This window comes from Scatophagus argus, chromosome 7 (assembly GCF_020382885.2).
Source record: "Scatophagus argus isolate fScaArg1 chromosome 7, fScaArg1.pri, whole genome shotgun sequence".
Taxonomy (NCBI): domain Eukaryota; kingdom Metazoa; phylum Chordata; class Actinopteri; family Scatophagidae; genus Scatophagus; species Scatophagus argus.
This window is the reverse complement of record NC_058499.1, coordinates 17,907,299-17,925,443: the sequence shown is the minus strand read 5'-3', so window position 1 is coordinate 17,925,443 and position 18,145 is coordinate 17,907,299. Positions and strand designations below refer to the sequence as shown.

General features: G+C 45.3%; 1 protein-coding gene across 1 annotated transcript; it reads left to right on the top strand.

Annotated features, from left to right (window-relative positions):
• Positions 1-507: 507 nt before the first annotated feature.
• Positions 508-16,826, top strand: tshz3a (teashirt zinc finger homeobox 3a). Its single transcript, XM_046394637.1, has 2 exons — positions 508-937; positions 12,848-16,826. The coding sequence occupies exons 1-2, from the start codon at positions 898-900 to the stop codon at positions 16,162-16,164; spliced, it is 3,357 nt and encodes a 1,118-aa protein (XP_046250593.1). The 5' UTR covers positions 508-897; the 3' UTR covers positions 16,165-16,826.
• Positions 16,827-18,145: the final 1,319 nt, after the last annotated feature.

The following is an 18,145-nucleotide window of genomic DNA, read 5'->3' as shown; positions in this document are numbered from 1 at the left end:
ATAAAAATCTGTAATGAACACTGTCCTTGTTATTGCTGTCGTAGGAGCTTTCAGTGCATAAAACAAGTCAAATCTAATTATCATCCTCAATCTGAGCATCAGCTTTCAAAAATCTGTCATTTAATAAAATATCATTACTGGCGTGAGAGCGTTTGGCGTATTAAGATAAAGTCTGTAAAAATGTGTATTATATGATAATCAACTTTAAGAGGACAATAGTAGTAACTAGAAATAGACACAGCATCAGTCATTTCTATGGAAACATTTTCGTGACACATGAAAACTACTACGTGACAAAGGTTAAATTCAGCGATGAGGCACATATGACATTACTGGAATATTATTCAGATTGTTTGTGGGTTTTCTGGGTGGTAATGATCATCCTTCTGTGCCTTGTAATCAACTAATATGTCATAAACCGCCGTGATTCACACGCACAGCAGCGGTAGGAGGACACTCGCCCGTGGTGTCCGCCCCTCTCTGAGAAGTAAAGAGTTAACGGAGCGGTGGGTTTGCCCATTCTCCTGCTGTGAGTGACGCGATCATCTCTCTTATCCCTCAACTTTGCCTGTTGCCAGACCAGGCAGCCGAGGTGGACGCTGGCTATCACCGCTGTCATTCTCAACGCGATCACAACAAAAATATTTTATTCTCCCCTCCCCGCCTCCTTTATTTATTTTTCCGCTGACTTTTCCCGCAGGCAGCTATTCCGTAACGATGATTTTTAGTTGTTCTTTCCATCGGACTCCGCGATGTTGTGCAGTCTACTACACGAAGGCGTGAATCTTTTTTGAGTAGAGGTGGATCTTCCCGGATACGGCGAGGGGGTATATTAAATAAATAATTAAAAAAAAAAAACCCAAGAGAAGAGTTTCACGGAAATCCCCACAAATAAAAATGCCTCGAAGGAAACAAGAAGCGCCCAAGCGCGCCGCAGGTATGTGTATCCAACTGTTATGTGCGGAAAAATAAGGTCATAAAACTGCGGATGTTACCTTTGTTTTGTAAAGCTAACTTTACAGTCACTGCATTTCCGTTTCCACTTTGTGTTTTTTTTTTTTTTTCGCTTTTGCTGTCTAACGAGGCGCTTTGTCACTCTTGGCTACTCTAGCGAGACCTCATAGAAACTGTTACCTTTTTAAAACGGATGTGCAGTTTATAGACAACAATGTGAGATCCTGTGGTCTCGGTCTCCACGCTGTGCAGCTACTGTAGTCCCATTGGATGACTTGACTGCTGTAAACTTTCGCTTCCTATTGTTCCCAACGTGACTCCTTGATAGTTTCCCAATTCTAACTGCCATCTAAATTTGTTCTGTAAGAGTAAAGCCCTCTGGAACAAGCGGTGTTTTCTTGATGGTGAGTGCCCGAGGCGTGCCATAAGGGGGGGACATAAGGGCTTTGTGCGCATTTGATCCGAGCGCATAACTTCTTTGCACAAGCAAGAGGAGGGGGGGGGGACCCTACCTCTGAGATTTTTTCTTTTCTTAGGATAAGATAAACAATTTGAGAGCAGACAATGGGGTTTCGTGGGCTGGAAGGAGCCATAATCGACAGTTGCCATGTCTGATTTGACGGTTGATTGATTGGCTGTCATGCGGCTTTGATCTGATCCTTCCCGATTTGCATCAGAAAATCACTTCCCACCATGTGCTGCAGGCCCCTGACGTCACGTTTAAACCACTTTGAAAGGCTCTGTGTACTTTTTACCCTCTCTCTCTCTCTCTCTCTCTCTCTCTCTCTCTCTCTCTCTGATGGTCAACTGACTCACGAAAAAGTGAAAGAAGGGGGGACAAAGTGGTTTCACTGTGAGACATCACACACACAAACAGACACACACACGCACAGACACACACACACACACGCTGTTCCAGTAGAGAACATCACACTCCCATATGCACATGCTCACTTATTCGCTTTGAACACACACACACAGACATACACACAGTGGGTAGAGGAGGCGGGAGGAGTGGGTTAGAGGTTGTAAAAGGAGCCGTGTGCTATGTAATGGAGGGGAGGAATGGGTTTGCTCTGTCAGACCGGGCCGTCACCACGGCTTTGTTTCATGTTTGATTTAATTGTCTCTCCCCTGACAGCCCCATTCATCAATGGCTTTAATGGTCAATCAGAGACAGGCTGAGTGAGTGCTCCCATTCTGTTTAGCCATAAGCTGGCCTGGGCTTTTATTTCATCAAAATGCCCCAGCCTAATGTACATGCTCACTGGCTCAGAGTGGCCGCGGGGAGCACATAAAGAATGACTGAAAGCTTTCTGATTTCAGATCAGTGAGAAGGATGTTTTTTTTTCCATCTCCTCCACTCTACTCTCTCCTCCCTGCTACACTGCTGTTTCTCTGTTGACGAAAGGGAATAAAGGCTGTAATATAGATCGTTTTGTGTTTTTAGAAAACAACTTTTTCTCCCTGAAACCACGCTTCTTTGTTCATTCATTCATCTATTCATTTCTTCATTTTTTCATGCTCCCCTTCCAACCCTGTCAGTCAGCCCGTGCAGCTGCAAGTTATAAAGTTGTCAACTGTTCAGTGGCACACAAAGGGTGATGATGAATTGATTGCAGCACAGAGCATGGTGATAGAGAGAGCAAAGAAAAGGATGACAGATGATGGGCCTTGATTAGGGACTTAGGGGGAGAGTCAGCCCACTGCAACCTTGAGACTTGCATGAAAACCCCCCCACCCACCCCCAGCTACACACACACACTCACACACACACACACACACACACACACACACACACACACACACACTTTGCTCTCTCATTGTCTCTCCAGCACACACTCTCTCAGCCTCTCTTTCTTTCCTTCCTCTGTCTGAGAGGGTTTCTCTCTCCACAGTAGAAAACTTGTTTTGCTTGCTTCATTAGCGTTGGTCCAATTAGCCGTGAGGCTGATGGAGTCCTGACAGGCCCTGTGATTGGAGATGACAAGCTTGGGGTGCCCAGCCCAATGAGGTTTGCCACCACTTTGATGTAATCAACTTGATATTACACAGAGCCGCTCGCCTTTGGTAGTGCTGTAACTCAATTTTCCGCTGCAGGTGACAAATGGGCCTGCCTACCTGGGTCAGGTCTGAGTGCTCTTAACAACCGAGGGCAGCTGGCCACGTAAACAGCCGAGCAAACATGAGAAAGAGACTCCACCAGCTGTGGAAATACAGGCCTCCTTCCTTTGTAGCTGGCTATTAGCCACGCTGCAAACCAGGGGCCTGAAGTTGTTGAAACGGCTGCAGAAAGTTGAAATACTCCATCAACGTAACAGGAAGTTGACATCAACTTTACAACGTGCAGGCAAAAACACAGTTATTTCACTGGAATGTCTTACCTGTACAGTGTGTCTGCATAATGGTGTCAGTGTGTTTACAGAGTGTTAGATGTGTCAGTGTACAGTTATCTGTCCTAACCCGTGCATTGGTCGTGTGTGTATGAGTGTGTCTAAGAGTCCAACACAGAAGGAGAGGGGTTGGTGCGGGGGATTAGTCCTGTTTGGACCGGGCTCCACAGCAACCGTCTCCTCTTTCCGCAGGGTCAGGATTATAGCTGCCAGACTGGCAGCCATCACTCATGTCTGTCTGTGCGAGTATGTGTGTGTGCGTGGGTGGGTGCGTGCGCGCACACTCAAATCAGTGAGCATGCACTTTCTGATTTGTTGGGTTTGATTGTGTGTGTGTGCACTTTGGCTTGTGATAGTGATGAAAGGAATTGTAACTGTAGACCACCTGCTGGGGTCTGGCCATAATTCTCTGAACTGAGTAAGCCCTCTACATTGCTCAGTTTCTTCCTATCTCTTCCTCCTCTCTGTGTTTGCACTTCACCGCTGCAGCATTTTCCAACTTAGAAACAACGACACATAGCACACACACATGCCCTGTTACTGCTAGTAAGGATGCAAGTATTTGCAGCGCACGCTGCAGACACTTGCACACATGTTGTGACTGGGTTGTAAAGGCAGCAAGTGAAATGAAGTAAGCTGTTTTTATATCCGTCTGTCTTCCTGTTGTTGACGTGTGAAAAGCATGCCCTTACAGAAGCAGGAGGGGAGCGTGAGCTGGGACTTAATTGTTCGACCAACATACGGACTGACAGCATTTGTGAGATTTAACAACAATAGGCCTCCGATGGCGTTGTTTGCAGGTGTGAGCACAGCAAATGTTTTGGCCTTGCAGGCCCTGTTGCTAATGAAAGTCCTGTGGCTGGATTCCGGTGAGGTTGAGTCACGTCTGTGATCTATGTGTCTGATAAGTGCATACCTAATGAGGCTGTGAACACCAGTGGAAGGAGGAGGAGGAGGAGGAGTAGAAAGGCTGACAGAGTGTTTCCCACAGGTATTGACAGATGCCTTTTTGTTTTTGCCATAGGCCCTGACTCCATAAATCTAGCCAGTGCAATGATAACAGTGCCACCCTGCCAGCAAGTGAGTGAAAGAAAGAGTGTAAGAGAAGAGAGAAAGAGAGCGGAGGGTGGGGGGGGGGACGATGAAATGGGCCTTCTCTCCTTTTTAACACACACTTGGCAGATGTCAAGCCATAGGGCTGGGCTCTGGGAGAAAAAGAGGAGTGTAAGTGCTGTAGTAGTGTCACAAAATAGAAAACCGTTTTCCTTTCAGCTTTCAGTGTGCTTTCAGCTGAGGTTTTCAGCCAGGACTGCCGTCTGGGCACTAAGTCGGAGGCTTTGTAAAAATAGTCCCACCGCTGTTGTGATAGATGCAGCTGCACTGTGGCGACAATTGGGACAGGCTGGATCCCCCTAACCCCACCTCCCACCCGCCCCCTGTCTCCCACCCCTCCCAGAGGTAGTGAGCGTCAGAGCTTGGTTGGATGTGTTCTCTTTTCGGGGAAACTGAGCTGCGCCGGTCTTCAGGGGTCCTGAAACCCGATCCAGGAGGAGAATAGCCCGGCCATGCCAGAGAGCCGATTTCCTTTTCAACAGAGTCATTTATCACTGACCCACCCTTCGCTTCTGACATGGTGACGTGTGTCATTTATCAAACAGGCTTTACCAGACACACAGAGAAGGGAGGTGGATAGGGGGCAGAGAGGAAGAGAGAGTGAAAGAGGGGAAAACAAGACAGAGAGTGGACTGAGAGAAACAAAGAAGGAAAGGAATGGCGAATGAGGTGCAGAGTCAATGGAGAGAGACAGCAGAATGGAGAGACAGTCGTTTGTGTGTCTGTGTGTGAGAGTTTTTCCAGGGAAGAGTGAGTTTTCCTGAAACCCTTGAGGAGAAGCGTTCGGGAGGGGAGATTTTTTCGAGATGACAGGGAGGATTGAGTTACACTGACTTGTGTTTTGATGAGTGACAGTATGATCTTCCATGACACATCTTGGGATGTCTAAATGAAGGGAAGAAAATATAGTTTGTGAGTCTGACAAGTTTGTTGGTGTTATGTACTCATAATGTATGCACAACAAACACGTAGGAGCGCTGTAGAGGTGTGTGTGCAAGTGTGTGTGTGCACGCACACACATGTGGCCATATGGCGTCAATGTTTAATGCCATATGAGTGCTTGTGTGTGTGTGTGTGTATGTGTGTGCGCTGCTCCCTGATGAGCAGGGCTGACAGGTATCACTCATGCAGCAGGCTGGCCTTTAAATGAACCCGAGCTGCTCTGCTCTCCCGTGGCCCTAACAGGCTCTCTCTGAGATGGATGCTTCTTTAAAAATCAGATTAATGATGGATACCAGGCTTATAGTGCCATTTATCATGAAGAATATTATTTAGGCCGGCTGTGTATGGCTGTAACTGGAGAGCCAGGACGAGAAGAAGCAGGGTGGAAAGCCTTAGACAGACACTCACTGTGTGATGGATGGCTGAGCGCTCTCTCTGAGTGTTACTAGACACCAGTGCCGCAGCAGTAGGCCATAATCAGATAGCCCAGGGATGTTTATCCCGCAACTACACTACCCAGATTGCCTTGCCTGGAGGGTTTCCTTATGAAACGTATCGTCTATCATTATTATCATCTTCAAAAAGTTAGTAGAATCATGAAAAAACTCTTCGACACTGAAGGGCACGTAGACCTCTGAATTAAGTTTATTGCAATTATACGTTATAAAAGGATCCATTGGATCCAGTCTAACTGGCTGTAATGATTACCCAGAAGTTTCCATTTGGCTTTGCCCAGAAGAGTCCCCGGCCCAGCATCATTCCCTAACAATCATGAATAAAAGAGTACAGTGAGGGTCAAGGCAAGGCCAGCTATGCTGCTGCTACAGAAAAGTGAAACAAAACTGCTGTTTTGTTTTTGTCCTCTTCTTGTTCCCTCTCTCTGTCTCCCACCTCCTTCTGCTCACTACTGTGATTTATGGTGGCCATCCATCTTCAGGCTGCGTCCATCACCTCCTCGTTGCTAGGCGATCATGGCAGCAGCTGTGTGTTGTGAGAGGGGTTTGGCCATCCCACTCTCAAGCCTCAACCTTCACCCGCCCCCCTTCACCATTACCAGTACCCAAAGATTTAACTTTAAACATGGAACCGGTTTAGTCCCAGCTATAAACCTCAAACTTAATTTCACTTTCAGACCTGAACACTTTCTTATTCTCTGACTGTAGTCGTAGTCTGAGCTCCTGATTTTAGTGTCAGCTGTTTACTTTAAACGTACAGTAGGCCTGATCCCATAATATTGCAGGTTTTAGCCCAAACCTTAAGAGAAAGCTGTTCATTTTTTCTTCTTTAGTTTTAGTTTTATCATTCCTATTTGCCATGATAATATTTTACTTAACTTGTCAAATAAAATATGAAAAAGTCCGACACCTGTACACCCTACCTTTACAAGGAAGTTCATGGGACAAAGAAAACGAAGACAAAAGCAAGAAATATGAACCTTGCAAAATTGATGCTGATCATTTTTTCACTTTGACGCGCTGTACTTACTGTAGTCAACAACTATAACAGTCTCTTCAGATTTCTTAAATTACTCTTCCAAATAGTGCTTGTGTAATGTGGCTTAACTCTGTGATCTGATTATTCTTGCATCCTTGTCTGTACAAAAAAGTTTTATAGTATCCTCAGTTTAATCTCAGTGTCCGTTTCAACCCCACCTGGTGACTTTTTAACTACATATTTGGACCAAACAGTTTAAGGAATGGGGAAATGAACAGCAGTTCTGCTTCACGGAGCAACAAAGCTCCATGAAGAAAGAGTGATGGAAAGACGGAGGCAGAGATGTGGGATGGTTTAAGGAAGTTTGAATAGCTGCATATCATCAGACAAAGAAAGTGGCTTCTTGTGGCATCTCGATCTTTGCTGCTGTCCTTGGCTCTGCACCTGTGAGAGCTGTTTGAGTCGGGATTTTGTTTGTTTCCAATTTGTTTATCGCTTATTGTGACTGCAGCAGGTTTCAAACTGGGACTGAAACTATGAGTTTGCCCACCTTGTTCTCTTCCTCGTTACAGTTAGTAACAAGAGGCCTTAATGTGTTTGTGGCTTGTCTCGAGTCAGATGACAACATGAATTTTCAGGTCTTGAAGGTCTGCATGTGCGGCTGGCAGCTTTGAGGTCGACACACAACAGTCAGCCGAGGGTTGAATCTATTCAGTGTATTTCTCTTTCTCTGACCCTAACCATTTTCTCTGTCTCTGTCTCTCTCAGCCATACATTGTGTGTGTGTGTGTGTGTGTGTGTGTGTGTGTGTCTTTTTCTCTCCTTTTACGATGTGCATTGACAAGGTTCAGCCCTAAGCTTTGCCTCGGGCCAGAATGATCTCTCTGTTTTTCCCATCTCCCATATCGCACATCCTGCACTACAATCAGCGGACACAATGTATTCACAAAGCCATCAGGGGGTAGAGAACACACACAAATAAAAACTGACAAAGACACCCATGATTGCCAGTAACATGATAGCCTGTGTAAGCATAATGTAGAAGCAGAGTTATGTATTAAAAAGCCTCGAAAATGAGTCGCACAAGATAGCCGTCTGTGGTCATATCTGAATAAGAGAATTATGTCAGGACTTGTTAATTTTTCAAATGGTCAGATCACCTGTTACATATTTTCTCTTGGGACTTTCAGCCAGCCTGTAAGGGATCAAAGGGAAATGAGAAAGAGAACTAAGTTTGATTGAGTGTGTTACTTTGACAAATGTGTACAACAGAGAGGCATTTTCAGTATGTTACTGATCTGTTGCTATTTTGACAGAATGGGGCTGTTTTGGCACTGAATTATTCTAATCTGTTTAAAGAGTTTCAGGCTGCTTGGAAACTTGAAAGAGCGAGTGGAGGTCGGTGGTTTGCGGTTTTTGTGATTGAGACTGAGGTGACTTCCTGTCCTGTAGCGTTCTGGAGCTGTTTCCTGTCAGTAAGAGCCCCCTGCTGAGGGGCTGTGTTGGTTTAAGGGCGTCATAGCCAAGTTCAAACACTGTACACATGTCAAGAAGCACTGGTCATGTGATGACACACATTAACCCTCTCCTCTGAGCCCTCCGATCCGATCACCGACTCACTTCAAATATCTCATCCAGCATCTGATCAAAGGTCTTAGTAACTACATTTAACCATTCATTTCCTCCTTTTTTTAACTTTTCTACTGCTACTCTTCGTCCTCCTCCTCCTCCTACTATTAATAATAGCAATAAACAGAATCTACACAAGATGTGTTATGTTATAAAATGTTATTTAACCAGTAACAGTAGAGGGTTTTGCAATACTGCTTTCTTGTTCCCATTGCTTGATTGCTTGATTTTTTTTTGTCTTTGAGTAAGGCCATAAAAATCTTTTGTAATTTTTACAGTAAACTATAAGGGACCACCCATGTGGACTATTTCCTCTTCCCTCCTTCAGTCCCAGTTGTGTTTTTGTACATGATGCAGTTCTCTATATTTACACTGATTAAATTATAAAGATATAATCAAGCAATGAAACTTATATCACAAACAAACAGTAGTAGTTTTTGTTTTGTCCTCTTAAAATCCTCATAGAATGTTAATTACGTATTCTTATTACTCATTTCTATTTGTGCAATGCACAGAATGTACACACTGAATTAACACACTTTGCTGGTTGGTGAAGCACAGTTTTTAGAGACTATTTAACAACACTGTATCTCTACACAATAATTTCAGAAAAAAGCAACATACAGTCATTGGCAGTCTATGTGGTTCGTTTTTTAGCAAATAAATAAATAAATATATAAGGTACTGTACTTTTATGTTCACTTAAAGGCCTCACTTTTTTATATCATAAGGCCTGTGGCAAGGTGGCCCCCCTTTTTTTTTTTTGAAGAGTCCAAGCAGTCATTTGAGTTTCAGGGTCAGACGTAGGTAAAGTTTTTAATGACACATCCTGTTTGTCCCGTTGCTGTTGGGTGTGATTTGGCTCTCAAACTGTTTTCCCAGCTGTGGACGCCAGTCCAGGAATATGCTTTTTTGGTAACCGAGGGGTAGATTGAAGGAAAGGGACAACTTGATGAAAAGATACTGGATTGCTCTTTAACAAATTCACATTCACTAAAAGATATTCAAATCTATTTTTTTGATTCAAGCTGTGATCAGTTTGCAAAGAAAGGAGTGCAAAGATTTCAACTTGAGAAACATGATTGATCTTTTTGTTGTTTTTTTAGGTTATCATATTATCACTTTTGCATACGAGGCCTATTTACGCAGCATCAAAAACAGGCAGTGTTTTCGGCAGCACTTGAGGAGAAATAACCCATGGGACATTGGGAGGCTCTGCTTTAGAGGCAGCCACAGCACCTTCCTGCTTAATCACCCTGTGTCCCTGCCCTGTCTGTTGTTCCTGATCGTCAGAGCAGCACTGCAGTATTTCTATCAGATGATCTCTCCCTCCTCGTCTGCAGCCCTTATGTTTATGAAAATGATACTCCACAGGAATGCCTCCTGCATGCCAAGATGTCACTGTCTTTCCTCATCGCTTGCATCTACATGCGTGTACGAGTGTGTTTGTGTGTCGGGGGGGGTGAACTGGTGTTATAACGACTGACTAGCTTTATTTATAATTACGTGGAGGGCGTTTTAGAGGTTGTGTATCTGAAGGTGAAAAGTGTGCTTGTGCATGTGAGACTTACATTTTCTGCAGCTTGTGTGTTTCTGTGAATGTGTTATTGCTATTTCTGTGTGAGCCGTGACTGAGATGTTGATTGTGTGAAAGTGCACCTCCTACCGTTTTTACCCCCCCACCCCCGCACCAACGAAAGGAATCATTCATTGGACCTAATGATTCTTGTCTTTCCCCCACATGGCATTCAGCTCACTTTATCATTACAAGAACACCCTCACTCTTTTTCTTTTGCACTCTCCTACACAAGCACGAGGAAAACTCATACACTGGCCCTACACCATATGTGCAGATATTAGTTAAGACTGTATCCAAGAGTATTATTGTATTCATAATCCTCTTCCTTTTTTTATTCTAAGGGAGCCTCTATACTCACATCACCTTTTATTAGCTTGATAAATCACCTCTGTTGTCAGTCAAGCCGGGGAGAATAATTGGATGTGGTTGTCGCCCTGTGTGATGGATTATCAGTCATTGGGGATTAAATTAACAGATAGTGCTCAGACATAATGGTTTTTGTTTTGCATTTTAAATTGCCTGGGAGCACAGTTAGCCTCTGTAGGTTTTATAGCTGGTCCTTTTGTCCCCCCCCCCCATGCCATCTAAGCTTAATGACAAATGCACAATAACCCATAGGGCCGCAGCTCTGTTAGTATGAAATGTAAAACATTTACCACCAAATTAAGGCACAGAGAGAAGCAGAGAAGCTTGGGAAGGCTTACAAATGTGATAACATGACATGAAATTGGGTGCAACAATAGTTTGATGAAATTGCTTGACAGTGTGAAGAAATATGTGGAATATTTTCTTGATGGGGAAGAGAGAGATGACCTGACAACTTGGTCAAGCAGTGTGCCAGCCTCGCCTGATGCAAGATGACATCTGTGACCAGCTAGTCAGGACACAGACACATTAACTGCCCCATCCTGGCAGAATTTCCTCTTTCAAATGAGAATCTGACACGAATACCTTCCAGAGGAGAAGTGGCAGAGAAAGTAAAGCAAAAGGAAAGAGGGTGTGGGCAGTCGCCTGAGCACTGGTAGCAGTAAGATATCTCCCTTGCGTGTTTGCCCAAGCGTGAGCGATTTACCTCCTCGCCCCGTTCTCCATCCTCCCAGACCCCTCCCTCCCCTCCACATCCACATTATCATAATTGTGTCCAGAACATGAGGGGCTGGGGAAGTGATCATGTCATTTTATTTACACCCTGCTTGGCCCTTTTTACAAACGACATGCCACTGACTGCCAAGCGGACTGGGGCTCGACGACATCTTTTGATCAGGGCTGTCGGGGCCTATCAGCGGAGAATGGCAGGTAATGGATACCCAGTGACAAACCAAATCTCCGGGAGGACGGAGAGTGGGCCGCACCTGCCAGGTCTCCATTAGGCTGGCCTCTCAGTGGGGCTGCCTGCTGACTGTGCCCCCAGGGCCCAAATCAGACCAGCGCCAGCCGCATGGCTGCCTAGAGATTGGCTGTTAGCACTGGAAATGAGAGTTATTTCAGCTATGACATTTTTGTTTAGACTGGATGTGTGTGCATGGGGTGGTGGGGGGAATGAAGGATTTAGTCACAGTTTGTGTCTATGTGTGTGCCTGTTTGTGTCCACACATGCGCAAGCTCCACCTTGTGAGTGGGCAAACTATAGCTATACCTACAGCTTCTTTCTGTGGCATGTGTGTTTTTCTTTAAGTTGTGTGGTTTTGTGAGTGAGGTGGACAGGAAATGAGGGAGGGGGGCAGGTTACAATGCAGGAGAAGGGGATGAGTGGTGGTTGAGTTGGCCTTCTGTGGGTAGGCTCATTTTCACAGTAGACACAGAGGTCTGTGTGTATTTGTTCATGGGGAAGTTCACACACAGAGATGCATGCACACACACACTAATCATCTCTCACTATGTAAGCAGTGGCAGCATGCAACATGCAACATGCAACGTGACGAGCACTTATGCATTGCAATCATGTTGATGCTCCTCGCTCTCACCTTTCCCTTCTTTTTTCTTGCCATCTCATGTTCCTCATCATTTTGTTAATTTCTTTATGTTTTTCATGAGAAAAGCAAACGGCTTTGCATTGTGTTGGCATGACATTTAACACCTGTTTAGATTTGCTTTTAAGAATGCAGCTTAAATCCACAGTATTGGCTGTCTTTCACGCATTAAGAAACTAATGAACTCACTTCAGTCGAGATGGCACTGTGTGATGTCTATTCAGCATGTCAGAATTTCTTCAACAAAATTTTGACACTGTTTTCTTGAAATTCTTGAAGATATGTTCTTTGTCTGTGTGTACGTGTGTGTGTGTGTATGTATGTGTGTAATCGGAGAAGAGGCAGATGAAGAGGCGTCAGACATATTAACTGACAGATGGAGGTTGATCCAACTCATTTATTACCCCAGAGGAGAATGCCACAGTGAGATTGGGCTTCATTAATTTCAGATTTAGTTTTCATTTCAAGCTGTTGCGCCCTGAGATAAATAAAATGGTGCATTATGTTTTTGCCAAGATATTTCTTTTTTGTTTTCCTCCAATAGAAGGAGTGAAAAGAGGGGAGGCATAAGTTCCGTGTGGCTGGGGTAGTATATAAATACAGGCTCGCCTAGAGGAAAATAACACCTCAACGGTTGATGAGGTGAAATGGGATGACTGTAATTTCTCAGCTCAGCTTTAAAGGCTCCCACACAGATGGCTCATTTATCCCTGGGAGTCCTCGGGCACACATAGCAGGGAAACTTTTTCTCCAGTTATTCTAACATAGCGTCTTTTCTCCCTGCAATTTAACTCATCTCTTTCCTTCTCTCTTTGTCTCCGTTCTCTTTGCAGCCTATTCTCCTGAGGAACTGACAGAGCACACTGTAGAGGATGAGGAGGCGGACGCAGATGACCTGCCCTCAGCTCCTCAGGATGACCTTTCTATGAAAGATGACTTTGTGGAGCAAAGTGGACGGTCTGCCAGGGAGCAGACATGTGACCACGAATCAGCTGGGGCCACAGAGCTCTCAGGACAGGAGATGGACAGTGGGTCACATGTGAGTGAGACCAGTGACCGCCTCTCTGACTTTGAGAGCCCCTCCAGAAAAGCTGAGGGCAACTTGGTCACAGCATCTCTAAATGGTGGCACTAAAACACCTCCCATAGGTGTGGACACCTTAGAACAAATGAAGGCTATCTACTCCAGCTTCTTGACCAGCCCCTTATGGTCACCACTGAACTTTAATTCCACACCGCTTCAGGCGCAATCCTCAGCTTCTACAGAGAAGCCAGCTCGCAGCAACAGCACTAGTAGCAGTAGTAGCTGCAGCAGCGGTAGCTATGACTGGCACCAGTCTGCAGTGGCAAAGACACTACAGCAGCATCCTCCCCAGAGCCATCACCCTGCTCAGTCTGAGCCCAGTCTCTTTAGCACAGTCCAACTCCACAGGCAAAACCCAAAACTGTTTGGCTCAATTTTCAGTGGGGCCAGTAAATTCCGCTGTAAGGGTTGTAGTGCTGCTTATGATACCCTGGTGGAGCTGACAGTTCACATGAATGATACAGGCCACTACCGTGATGACAACCAAGACAGGGCAGGTAATGGCGGAAAGCGCTGGTCCAAGCCACGTAAGCGGTCCCTGTTGGAGATGGAGGGAAAGGAGGATGCCCAGAAAGTTTTGAAGTGCATGTATTGTGGCCACTCCTTTGAATCCCTCCAGGACCTCAGTGTCCACATGATCAAGACCAAACACTACCAGAAAGTGCCTCTGAAGGAGCCCATGGCCCCTGTGGCAGCCAAAATCATGTCTTCTAAGAAAAGGGGGCTCCTGGGGTTGGACCTCACTGCCTCACCACGCTCGAGAGAAGGAACCCCCAAAATTAAGCATTCGCAGACAGAGCTTAGTGAACCCTCACAGAAATCTTCATCCAGCCCCTACACCACCCCCAATAACCGCTATGGCCACCAGAATGGGGCTAGCTATGCTTGGCAGTTTGAATCCAACAAATTCCAGATCCTCAAGTGTATGGAGTGTGGCAGTTCCCATAATACACTACAAGAGCTCAGAACTCACATGATGGTGACAGGGCACTTCCTAAAGATGACCGGTTCTGTAGGAAAGAGGATCAAAACCCTTCCTGAGGCCACCTCCCCCAATCCCGTGAGGGTTACCACACCTACTGAACAGAGGGTCCAGTCTGTTCCACTTGCACCTTCAACCTTCTCTCCTCCACCTCTTCAAACTACCACAACTCCCCCAGCTACCTCCCCTCCACTTAAAGAGGTCAAAAAGGAGGAAGTTGAAGAAGAGTGCACTAAGCAAGAGTCTGCTGGAAATGAGAAGCAAGTTGCAGCTTCAATTGCGAAGGAGGAGGACGCAGAGAAGGAGGAAAAATATGACATCTCAATGTATAACTACCTTACTGAGGAGGACCTGAAGGAGAGCCCCAAAGGGGGCTTTGATATTCTCAAATCACTGGAAAACACTGTGACATCAGCCATCAACAAGGCACAGAGTGGGAATCCAAGTTGGGGTGGCTATCCTAGCATCCATGCAGCATACCAGTTCCCCAGTGCCCTCAAGCTCCAGCAGGGCAGCATGGAAAAGAATTCTCCAATGAAATTCTTGTTCAACGGAGGGGATGGCACATTGTCCTCCCTTGCCAAGACCCAGCCCCTCATTTCCCCACCACTTAGTCAGTCCTCCCCCTTCCCCAGCAACAATTTCCAAGCTATGGAGGATTTAGTGAAAAAAGTGACTGAGAAAGTAGCAAAAGTAGAGCAAAGAGTTAAGCAATTGTCCCCTAAGATGGAGAATGATCTCTCTCCCTGTAGTAGTGAGGCTGGAGAATCACACAAGGGAGGAGAGGCTGACTCACCTCAGGAATGGAGGGCAGTCACTCCAGCCAATAGCGACAAAGGAAGCCATAGAGACAGAGCATCCCCGGGAACAGAACCCAAGAGAGAGACCGCAGTCAAATCCCCGCTTGCCTCTACACTAAGATGCAGTACTGCCATTATCACTGGCCATACTCCTCCAGAACAGCCCTTTGTCAACCCTCTAAGTGCTCTTCAGTCAGTAATGAACATTCATCTGGGAAAAGCAGCCAAGCCCGCCTTGCCAAACCAAGATCCCTTGAGCCTGCTCTCCAGGCTCAACCAGAGCATGGCTGAGAGGGCTGCTGTGGCCGCTCCTCCCTCACAGAGCAAAAAGCCGGAAAGTGTGGTTGATAATAGTTTTTGCCAGCCCAATGATGACCAGCCTATGGACCTCACGAAAGGGAAAAGCGATAGAGGAGGCTCTGTTGGGTCAGCTCCCCTAACACCTTCATCCACAGCTTCCTCCATCTCTCCCTCCTCCCTTGTAACTCCTGCAAAGCTAACAGTGGTCTCTCCCTACACTTCCAGCAGCCCTCTCCATGAAAATGCATTGTCTGATATCTCAGACATGCTAAGGAACCTAACACAGTCCCACCATGTCCCAAAGCCTCCCTCTCGAACCCGGGTCACAGATAAAGCTGAGATTGTGGGCTCTACTCATGATGATGATGACTCATCCCTGCATGGCCACAAGCGCAAAGGTCGTCACTCTAACTGGAACCCCCAGCACCTCCTCCTTCTGCAGGCCCAGTTTGCTTCAAGCCTGAGGCAGACATCAGAGGGGAAGTATATCATTAATGACCTCAGCCCACAGGAAAGAATGCAAGTGTCTCGTTTCACCGGCCTGTCCATGACCACCATAAGCCACTGGCTGGCTAATGTCAAGTACCAGCTAAGGAGAACTGGAAGAACCAAGTTCCTCAAGAACCTGGACTCTGGTCAACCTATATTCTTCTGCAGTGACTGTGCCTCACAGATCCGAACCCCAGCAGCCTATGTATGCCACCTGGAAGCCCACCTAGGATTCAGAATCAGGGACCTGGCCAAGCTGTCCCCCAAACAGACTGTCAGGGACTCCCACACTCTCACTGAGAAACTTGTGCCCCTGGAGTCCTTCCTGACTCCACAATCACAAGATGTCTGCAGTAGTAACGGGGCAGTGTACCGCTGCCAACTCTGTGTGCGTAAATTTGCCACTAAGCATGCCATCAAGCTTCACCTCAGCAAGAGCCATGGGAAGTCTCCAGAGGACCATCTGCTATATGTGTGTGAACTAGAGAAACACTAATTTGCTCTCAGCTGTAGTCTTACTGGCCAACACACACGGAATGACTGATAAACACAAAAAATAAAAACAGAATGTTTGAAAGTGTGCTAATGCACAGAGAAAGGCATGAACTACTGTTAAAAGGTCAGCACAAGGTGTTTACATGTACTCAGCCTATGAACATTTCTGGTTTCTCTGTATTTCAAAAGACATTTATTTCACATCTAAATATACTGTAGGTCAAAGATATTCAGCCCGATTTGTTGTCAGCTTAGTTGTCTCCCTAACTCTCTGTACATCTTTGGTAATGTGAGACAACAGAGGACAGATTATGTCATGATCATGCTGAATCTCTCGACTAGAAGGTCAGCTAATAACTTGACTTGAAATGTATTAACTTTATTGTATTTATTTTCTACTTTTTGTGAGTTTGATTTTGATTTGCTGGTAGACTGCATGTTCAACAAGTTTTACTGTTACATTTGTACAGTCCTCTCCTGGTCATTTTCTGACACCTTAAAACAGCCAAATGCCTGGGAAAGCCCCTTAAAAGAATCTGCCAAATGGCAAAAGTTCATTGCTTGTTTATAGTTTTTTTTTCTGCCTACAGCCTATTGATTTTCTTGCTGATTGTAAAAGCTGCCTTGTTCTTTATTATTGAGTAAGGGGCACTTAAAATCCAGGTCTGTGTAAAAATGTATATATAGTGTATAAGCTTACAACTTGCTGTTTAAATTATGCATACTTGTTATATTTCCTAATTTAAGAGGACTATGACTATCCACTGGTGCAGAGCCTTTGAAGAAGATTAAAAGGACATTGTTTTGCACAATAGTTTTATAAATGTTATTTGATAAAAAAAGAAACAATACAAATATGTTAATGCCTTGTGCTTCTATGATTAAATTGAATTAACTACTGCATAAAATATTTGTCTTCTTTCACATTTACCAGTCAGAGAAATGTGTTGATCAAGGTGTTTTATGAATCTCTAATTTAAAAAAAAAAACAACAATATTTCAACAAGTGACATTTCAAAGCAGTTCATTAATGAAGAGAGATAACCAGCAGGTCACGTAACTGTCCAGAATGTCATTTCTGTTCAAGCTGTTCCTTAATTTTTCACCTGGCCTATTGCAAAACTATGCATCTTGGAGAAAAAAAACTCCTCCCAGTTGTTGTCCTACATTGTAATGACTAAGCATATACAAATCAGCTTGCTCACCAAGCTACATCTGCAAAAACACTGAGCAGAGCTTAAAAACCCTCAGCATTTTTATCTGCAGTTGTCTTCACAGCAACAATTTGTCTAGATATTCTTGGTGATTTCTGTGTCGTCGTGTTGTTGTGGGGCGGACTCGAGAGGTGCGAGCGGTGCCACTGCCTGCAAGGCGTCTGGCAGGTGGTGTGTGCTGCATGTAAACCACCAGATGTTTCTGAAACGAGCCACTGGAGGAGGAGGAGGCAGGCGGGCTGCAACAGCAGGCAGAGTGGGCTGATTACCACGGGGGCTTGGATGCCATCAGGAGCCCTGGGCACAGACAGCAGATCTGGCACACACCTGGACTCCAAGACTGTCCCTTGGAAAAAATAAAGCAGGTCCTATATACGCACACTGAGACAAGCTGACAGTGGTGCAGAATGCACAGACAGGTGCTATTCCCTCAAAGCGGGCTTTTGGATCTAACAATATTACTGGCAGGTGTTGATGCTATCAGAGTAGTCACAATTCAGGCTCAGTGCCATGTAATGAGAAAGTTTTTTTTTTATGCTTGTCAGTATGCATGATAAAGGCGCGCACACACACACACACACACTTACTTCTTAGATTTTCTTCCACTTTTGTCTTATTTGAAAATGCCTGGGGACACCATGTTCTCTCTGTTTGATGTTCCCAGGCTTTGCTTGTCATGACTGACTGACTGAGTGACTTGGGGCCGGGGAAGTTATCTGGTTACTATGGTGACGGCCATTTGCCCAGCCTCTAACCCCGCTCGCTCAC